This window comes from Lygodium microphyllum, chromosome 27, assembly GCF_053477565.2.
Source record: "Lygodium microphyllum isolate KBCC chromosome 27, Lygodium_microphyllum_v1.1.10, whole genome shotgun sequence".
NCBI classification, from domain to species: domain Eukaryota; kingdom Viridiplantae; phylum Streptophyta; class Polypodiopsida; order Schizaeales; family Lygodiaceae; genus Lygodium; species Lygodium microphyllum.
Window position 1 is genome coordinate 17,242,785 of NC_141161.1, and position 9,523 is coordinate 17,252,307.

The following is a 9,523-nucleotide window of genomic DNA, read 5'->3' on the forward strand; positions in this document are numbered from 1 at the left end:
CAGCGTCTGTTGTAACTGTTCTGTAATCACATCCATCAACTCCTTGATGCTTGCAACTAAATTGAATAGATAATCCTTCAAAATTTCACCTTCTGGAGTACTTGCAATAGGGTTTTGGGAAGCCACTTTAATCATTGCATAGACTAGTTGGGTTGATTTAGAAGGTCCTCTATTCTGATTCTAATTGAAGAGCTCCTGTTGAGATTGGTTGTTGTTAGTTCCAGTTTGGTAGGGTTCCATTGTTGTTGTTGAGTCGCCACCATTAGGGGAGTTGTTTGAGGCCACTATTGTTGTGGTTGAACTATCATACTATGGATTCGGTGCACTATACTAGAGCATTGTTTGCATATGAGGGTGTAGAGGTAGGGAACCATCCTTGGGACTACATTTGGTGGATATACCATTCCTGGTATGAGAGGAGTTAAGACTCATCTTCCTAAGGTCATCAACAGCCTTGCTTCAACTTCATCATATCGTCTTGTACCTTCCACTACAACTTACAAGTTGACTAGTCTCCTCAATTTCACAAACTTATGAACTTCTGATTGTAGGCCTCTAAGAAAAACTTTGTTCTAGATATCTTCATCCAAGTGATGGTTAGTCTATCTCTATAGTATGGATTCCCCATTCTAGAGACATATCCTTCCACCCATTCACTAGAGGACTGTCATGAACTCCTCTCGCATTTGCTCTTCAAAACCTTCATGCCTAAATTTAGTGAGGAAGGTCCATGTTTCAAAAGTTACTATTTCTTGTCTCTCATACCACTAAAACACCATGCCTTTGAAAGTGGTGGGGAATATCGCCAACCAGTGGTCGGGGATTTTGGCATTGTTGGCTATATGCGCTACCATGAACTCAACTACATGAAGATTAGGGTCTTCATTTTACTCTCCCCTAAAGATGGGCAACGGGACTACATTTGGTGGCATGTCATCAATATTTCCAAGATAGATCTGACTAGGAATGGAACCTTGAGTTGCTATGGGGACTTCTATAAAGAGTGCCGCAACAACATCAAAGGAGGCTTCCATTGCTAGCTTGTTCTCAGCTTTGATTATTGCCTTCTCTCTTCTCATGTATCTCTAGACTCATTTTAGTGCTTGTCTTTTAATAGCATAATAACTTATCAGGGAGTTAGCTCCACCCAATTTGTTTATACTCAATAGAACAGAATCAAAAGGGCTTCAATCTCTAGAGGACTTTCTTGCCAACATTTCTTCTGCTTCCTTCTTTTTAACGTCACTGCATTCAACTTTCATTTCACTACAGAGGGGAAGATATTCAATTCTGAAGATATCAAAACTCATTCTTCTGAGCACCGTTGTGGTGCCACTATCATAGCAATGCCATCTTCTGATGGTTTCAACAATGTATATTATGAAGAACACTCTATTTACCAACTTCCAGTGGGTCACCAATTGAACAAACACAAGATTATAGCAATACCATGCGTCCCACGTATCTTGTTGTTGTGCGTCTATGAATAGATCCCAGCTCTTTTCTTCTTTGTTTTTATGCACTTCCACAATCCAAGACTCTTTCAACTTCTTCACAAATTTTCACTTAATGATATCCGAAAACTCTTCAATGAAAGTCAAATATCCCATGGATGGTTATTCTCTCTATTTCTACTCCCCAAAAAATTGCTACCAAGCTGCATGTCTTTGTTGCTTCAACAAGGAGAGGAAATAGTCCACCACATAGAGCTTGCATCAAGATGGTAATATATTCCCACCATTGTGGAATGAATTTCTTGTAGAAAATAGCTTTGGCAATGAGAATTTCCAATTCTTCAGTGGTAGAAGGAACTTTGCAAGCATCCATTGAATTCTTGTCTACTCAACAATGCCATTTCCAAGAGGTTAGAAAACTTCCCCTTCTTCTTTGAGCTATTTTGAACTTGTATTCATCTCTTTCCAAGGTTAGAAAACTTCCCCAAGCTACACATCCATCCCATAGAACACCTACAAAGGCATACAAAACAGAAACAGAACAAAGCTAGAGGCTCTACAGATGGTTAACAAAGGGTTTACAGTACCATACAAAAGGTCATCAGAAAGCATTTAGCTAAACTAAAACCATTCAAATCCATCAAGAATCATTCAATAAGCTTCCAAACACTCTTAAACTCCATCAATCATCATTCCATCCTCTCATACATAAAGAAAACATAACAAAACAAAAGCTCAATAGAACCAATCAAACACTATCAGAACATCAACAGAACATGTTAGAACATCATATTTCCTCTAAAAACTATCAAAAATCATGAGCTTCTCAAACATACTCAATCTTATCCAAAACACTTCCAAATCAGCTAATCAACATACAAAATCAATCAAAAATCAACTATTCAATCCACAAAAACAATAAAAAATCAGTCAAAAAATCAAGTCACTTCAACAGTAGTCAACAAAAGTGATCATCTTGAGGTTCCTACTATTAATCAGCTTCTACTCAAGCCAATGGACTAATCAATTTTATAAGTTAGTGGTATCATCAATTTCTCATTTTCCTTGACCAAATGTAGAGAAATCTCCATCCCATCATATTAATTCCCATCTACATAGAGGATCACCAACTTCATGATCTAGCAAGTATATAGACATACACACCAAGGGTGATTGCAAGTACTACCAAGACAAATTCCTCTAAAGATTCATCTATTAATGCTCCTCAATAACTCAATGTTTTAGATGACATGAGAGCTATTTTGAGATCAACCATGCAAAGCAATTTTGAACTAAGCATTCTTGTCTCATAGTTTGCATGGGTAAAGATAAGGATATACTATCTCATGTGTATAACTCCTTTCTAACCCTCATCACATTGATGATGCACATTGCATTTTGTAATCTTTTGATCAATGTAGGAACCACATAAATCATATGAAATATGAAAAGGTTGGAAAAGGCTTGCATTTGTGATGGATCCCACTATAAATTAGCTAGATGGATTTTCATTAAGAGAAGAGCATGCTTGTATATTATCATCTTTCTCATTGTTGTGATCATAATAATACCATAAATATACCATAATTACTGCCACATGAAGTATTAAAATTGACAATATACCAATGATGTGATCTACATTTCTTACATACACATAGGACTACTTATATAATGTGTGTGTGTGTGTGTGTGTGTGTGTGTGTGTGTGTGTGTGTGTGTGTGTGTGATCAAGGCATATGAGGGATGTAGAGAAAGCCTGATTTGTATCAAAGGAAGGGAGATGGATGTCTACCTACCTTCATCGTAGGTCAATTGCAGCATCATATGTGAGAGCCTAATACATCTCTCTCTCTCTCTCTCTCTCTCTCTCTCTCTCTCTCTCTCTCTCTCTCTCTCTCTCTCTCTCTCTCTCTCTCTCTCTCTCTCTCTCTCTCTCTCTCTCTCTCTCTCTCTCTCTCTCTCTCTCTCTCTCTCTCAAGAAACACTTGCCCTATGCATCCTTACAAATTTCCAAGGACATTTTCTTGGTTGTCCTTGTGTTTAACATTGTTTTCACACTTGATGTTTTTCTAAAAATGCAAAGTAAAGTAGATAAATTAATATGGAAGCATATTTAAATTAAAACATCATATAGATCCCAAAGGGTTTTGCATAGGGTATGGTTTCAAGGAAGGTTAGGGCCTTTTCCCACCATGAATGTGTAAACATTCATCAAGTAATACTCCTCAACAACTCAATGTTTCAAGTGACTTGGCAGCTATTTTGAGATCAGCCATGTAAAGCTATTTCGAACCAAGCATTCTTGTCTCATAGTTGGCATCATGCGTAAAGATAAGGATATACTATCTCGTGTGTATAAACTCCTTTCTAACCCTAGTCACATTGATGATGGACATTGTAGTTTGCAATCTTTTGATCAATGTAGGAACCACGTAAATCATATGAAATATGAAAAGGTTGGAAAAGGCTTGCATTTGTGATGCCACTATGAATTAACTAGATGGATTTTTGTTGAGAGAAGAGTATGCTCATATATTATGATCTTTCTCATTGTTGTGATCATACTAATACCATAAATATACCATAGTTACTGCCACCATGAAGTATGAAAATTGACAATATACCAATCATATGACGTACATTTCTTACATACAATCAACATCAAGGATATGCTCCAACAAAAATTTCCAAAAAATGTTCTCTCTCTCTCTCTCTCTCTCTCTCTCTCTCTCTCTCTCTCTCTCTCTCTCTCTCTCTCTCTCTCTCTCTCTCTCTCTCTCTCTCTCTCTCTCTCTCTCTCTCTCTCTCATGTACACAAAGTTTGATATGTATGTTCACACGTGTGTACAAGTATGCACACATGGACATACAAAAACTCATTTAAAGCCCTCGTGCATCTCACCTCCACTTCTAATTCTTAAAGCAATATGAAAATGGGAAAAACAACAAATGAGCACCCAATCTTCCAACTATTACTTGGTTGCCAACTATGTAGATATTTTTAACATTATATGTGATGTTAAATTATTTCCTTAATAGTAATGATTATCAATGTCTTGTAAAACAAACGAAAGAGAAATTTAGGTTCATTAGCTAGTTTGACACAATATTTCCCTATGTTAGGAGGCTACAACTATAAAACTCAAGCCTCAATGTAAGATGGACATTGTGCAAAGGGACTATATCCTATTTTTTAGTTTTAAGGTTGTAGGATAGACATTGCGTAAAGCGGATATGCCTTACTTTTTATTTTTTAGGATTGGTGATGCAATTCAGATAATGTTAATGTTAGCAACACGCATACTTAAATTTATTCCCAAAAAATCCTTGGGTAAGAATGTAGCATGTGCTCAATCGCATTATGATTACACACCAGCATACGTACTTTGAGAGTCATTTTGTGGATGAGTTTGTAAAATCTGTGTTTGTCTCTACTTGATTCTAAACTATGAACAAAAGCATGCTATAAAAAAAGGACTGAGGAAAAGGGAAGCTACACTAGAAAAAAAGATAAAAGGAAGGCAAATATTATGGGTGATTACGTGAGGAGAAGGCCACATTAAGATGGAAAAAGGAAATAGGGCAAGTATATGTGAGGCCATGTGAGGGGGGGAAGGTGACATAAAGATCGAAAGGAAAGGGAAGAGTTATGTAGATGTGTGATCAAAAGGCAAGAAAGGGCCAAGGGACAATGTAGATGGGTAAGAAAGAGCTAAGTGACACTGTAAGTGGGTAAGAAAGGGCCAAGGGATGGTTCTTCGAGTGATGTCCCGAATAACACTCGATGTGGCTCGTATTAAAAAGAGCTTAGTGACATTCTAGACTGATAAGAAAGGGCCAAGGGACAATGTAGATGGGTAAGAAAGAGGTAAGTCACTATGCAGAAGGGTAAGAAAGGGCTAAGTGACAATGTAGATGGGTTTGCTAGATGCGCGAAAGCCCTCCTAACTAGAGCTAAGTGACAATATAGATGGGGGTCCTATTGTAAGGGGCAAATGTGGGCGGGGGAGTCAATTGAGTGTAAGGGACATGGGCGGAGTCCAAGGACAGCAAGGGGCCCGAGTGATGGCTCGGCCTGCTAAATTGGTGGCGAGAATGGTGGCCGGGCCTGCTAAATTGGCAGCCAGAATAAGAGAAGGAAGAAGGAGGCAGCAGTTCACCGGAGTGATACAATGGCCCCGAGTAGCTCTTCTTGGGGCCCTTTGGCAGAGGCCCGGAGCTAGGCTTCTTCTTCTTCTTCTCCTCCTTCTTCTTCTTGTTCCTGCTGCCTCCGCCATTATCATCATCACCATCTTCTTCTCCTCCTTCTCTGCTCAGTTTGCTGCTGCTTCTCCTCCTCCAAATGTAGGAGAGTACCTTCTTCCACTTGGACCTCTCTTCTTCCTCACCTCCCATGGCACCCCTAGATCTCCCCATTGCACTGCCCTTGCAATGCTCCATCCACGACGATAATGATGATGATGACGACGATGACAATGATGATGATGATGGTACCTGCGCGTCCTTCGCCACATTCTTGCTCCGGTAGGCTTTCGCCTCCGCGAGAACCTGCACAAGATCCGCCATAGCCATGAGCTTACATTATCAATAAACACAGCATTTTCGATGTTCCCGTGACTTTGTGCCAGTCAGGAATGAAAATCCACACGTCTCTATAAAACGCATCCGAAGTTTTTCATCCCCCCCCCGGCCCCGCCCCACCTTTGCAGCGATCGGATTTGAGAGAAGAGATGGTTTACCTGGGCGTAGCCTAGTTCAGGGAAATGTAGGATGTCCGGGTAATGGTTCTCTGCAAATGTGCACATATCGAGGGTAGATTTGCAGCCCGCCATAGCTAAGCACTCCAAAAGACTTTCGTCTTAGAGCCTCATTTGTCTGTCGAGGAAGAAGATGATCCAAGAGCAGGACTACATATAATGTGTGTGTGTGTGTGTGTGTGTGTGTGTGTGTGTGTGTGTGATCAAGGCATGTGAGGGATGCAGAGAAAGCCTGATATGTATCAAAGGAAGGGAGATGGACGTCTACCTACCTTCGCCGCAGGTCAGTTGCAGCATCGTGTGAAGCCTGATCTCTCTCTCTCTCTCTCTCTCTCTCTCTCTCTCTCTCGCCTCCTAAGGAAACACTCCCCCTATGCATCCTTACAAATTTCCAAGGACGTTTTCTTGCTTGTCCTTGTGTCTAACGTTGTTTTCACACTCGACGATGTTTTTCTAAAAATGCTAAGCAAAGTAGACGAATTTATATGGAAACATATTTAAATTAAAACATCATATAGATCCCAAAGGGTTTCACATAGGGCATGGTTTCAAGGTTTAGGGTGTTTTCCCACCATGAGTTTTTGAACGAACTTGAAACAAACATGAATGTCTGAGAAAGGAATGGTACAAAGATTGGTTTGCCTTTGCATGAGCAAAACAAACAAGGTTCTCGCCTAAACAAATTATGTAGTTCTCAAACTTTGTGAAATGCACAAAGGCCTCAATAATTATGGCATACTATGTCTAGCTCGTTTGCATGAAGGGACTAAATGTAGATCACATTGTTCACAAACCCAAGTGGGATAATGCTCTTACCATGAAAATAGAAAATATATTTTGGATTTGTAACTATGCCAAAAGAGGAAACGTTTGGAAATAAGGTCATAGTATGCCATATGAAGCTATAGAATTAAATGAGGGCACAATCTGTGTGTGGAGGCCTTCTCACAGAAACTATACCCTCATTTAATGTTTTTCTTTGTACACTTTCACACAACAAACCAAGCAATGGTTTACAAACATCTCCTCTTCCGATGCAATTACAAATGCAAGACATTGTTTCTACTTTCAAGACAAATTTTCATATTCCAGCATGTGCAAAGCCCTTTTAAGGCTTTGCCAAGCACATCATGATGTTGAGTCCACATTCAATCAGTAGGGCAAAAGTCTAACTTCACATAGACTCTATATAATGACATTTATTTTTTTAAAGGAAACAATAACTACATCTATAAGTTTATGCTTTCAAAGATAGCATGCCTTTTGTGTTTACATCATATGCATAAACTTAGTGACTCAAAATGTTGTTTGAAAAAGCCCTAAGTTGCTTTATTTCATATTTAATAGTATAGGAGCTACATCGCCTTCATGTCCTTCCTTGTTCTTCACACTTGCACCTCTTTTGTCTTGATGTTATTCGATTTTGGCAGCACTAGGTTTGCCATCCTATAACATCCAATTACAACAGTATATTGGGCTTGACATTACATAATAAAAAACAATTCTATTCCTACAAAACGAAATATTCCATAAATATGTACTTCTTAACCAATTTCATGCTGAAGGGGTGATTCCACATATTTCCCTAGTAATATTGCTTTCCAAGTCAAATGGATGGGTTGTAAGGGAGAACGATTTATTACAATAAAGAATGAATATTAGTATTGTGTGACAACAATTTAGAATGGGTGAGGATATATTCTACGTAAGTGTTACATATTTGCATAAACCATTCCTAATACAATCTTTAATGCACCCTCATTAGTCCACAAAGCTTTTAGGATGATTGACCATTGTAGGCATAACATTTTTGGTCGAATTACTTGATTCCATAGGTCATGGAATCTATCACTCCATTGGTTCTTGTTTCATTGAGATGCCACCTTTTATTGATTTTGCAATAGAGTGTTTGCTTTTCTATAGGTTAGGGAGAGAAGGTACAAATTTGTTACCTATTAAGCATATCCCCCTATAATTGCATGAATGATTGATATTGATAGTAGCCAAGAGATAGGGACCCCAAAATTTTGTCCTAGCCCTAATGTACTGAAATCCCATCATGTTTAAGGATACATTTATTCCTCAGCTACTCTTCCTTGAATCACTCATTTCTTTTGTAGTTCTAGATACCCCCCAAGCTCTCATCCCTTTCTTGAAAATCCGATAAACTTCTTTTTGTTCTTGAGCATTGATACTATTATGGAAAGAACTAAACCATAAAGAATCCATGACACTCCATGGGAGGTTGAGACTAGGGTGTGGGAAGAGAGCAAGTATATGTTTATATTTGAACCATACCTCCCAATGACCTTAACCATGAAAAGAAAATTTTGGCTTTGAATTTTATAAGAGCAATGGCTATTGTAATAGCTTCTAGGTTCTTCGGCTTTTGACAATCTTCCACTTGGTCCAAAACTATGTCTTTGTTATTAAATGGTTTGTTTCCTTTGATATTCCATTTCTATATTTCTGCCTGAATTAATCAGCCTATTGCATTTAAAGCAATAGCAAACACAAATGGGATAATGGGTATCCTTGCCTTATTGACCTCCTTAGTGGGAAGGAGTTTGTCATTCCCCCATCAAATGCTATTCTAGTTGAATAATTTTCAAAGATATTGCTAACATACCTAATAGTTGTTGTGCCCTTCAGGGACCTCATTGTACCCTTGATTGCATCTCAATGATGTCTTATAGTGTGCCACAACTCTAACTACAAATGCCATGTTAACATGAGTGACTATCATGGTAAACATCAAACTACCCATGATGGATGCATAAAGGATCTTGGACATCTTAGCCTTCTACTCATCTGACTATAGACAATGGGCTTGACTAACCTTCACATGAGAGGGTAGAGGACAACCAATCGGCTTATCATCCTACATATGAAACTACTCAAGGACTTTCTAGATATAATCCTTCTGTGACAATAAAGGAGCCCCTTTGAGCGATCACACGTGATGTATATCCCAAGAATATGTAAAGCTTGTCCCATTTCCTTCATCTCAAAGCCTTTCTCAAGCTGATTTTTCAAGGCATCTAGCTAATCATGATCTCTCCCAATAGCAATAAGCATATCGTCCACATAGAGTACCAAAATCATAAGCCTGCCATCACGAGCCTTCTTCGTGTATAAACACGAATCCATAGCACTATGGCTATATCCTTGTGAATGCATAAAAGTATCAAACTTATGGTACCATTTTCTAGGTACCTACTTAAGGCCATGAAGGCTCTTTCTCAACTTGCATACTAAGTGTTCTCTACCTTTTTCTTCAAAGCCCTTAGGTTGCTATATATAGATCAAATC

General features: G+C 38.7%; 1 protein-coding gene across 1 annotated transcript; it reads right to left on the minus strand.

The window, feature by feature from the left end:
• Positions 1–1,842: 1,842 nt before the first annotated feature.
• Positions 1,843–6,638, minus strand: LOC148012099 (uncharacterized). Its single transcript, XM_087669113.1, has 3 exons — positions 6,194–6,638; positions 5,615–6,002; positions 1,843–1,967 (listed from the first exon to the last, which is right to left on the minus strand). The coding sequence occupies exons 1-3, from the start codon at positions 6,284–6,286 to the stop codon at positions 1,843–1,845; spliced, it is 606 nt and encodes a 201-aa protein (XP_087525239.1). The 5' UTR covers positions 6,287–6,638.
• Between the last annotated feature and the right edge of the window lie 2,885 nt (positions 6,639–9,523).

Excerpts from the sequence above, each read along its gene's own strand:
- LOC148012099 (XM_087669113.1), bottom strand. The coding sequence starts at position 6,286 with ATGGCGGGCTGCAAATCTACCCTCGATATGTGCACATTTGCAGAGAAC. Across the intron at positions 6,003-6,193 it reads CTGAACTAGGCTACGCCCAG|GTTCTCGCGGAGGCGAAAGC; the intron begins GTAAACCATCTC and ends GATCTTGTGCAG. Across the intron at positions 1,968-5,614 it reads GGGGCCATTGTATCACTCCG|GTGTTCTATGGGATGGATGT; the intron begins GTGAACTGCTGC and ends ATGCCTTTGTAG.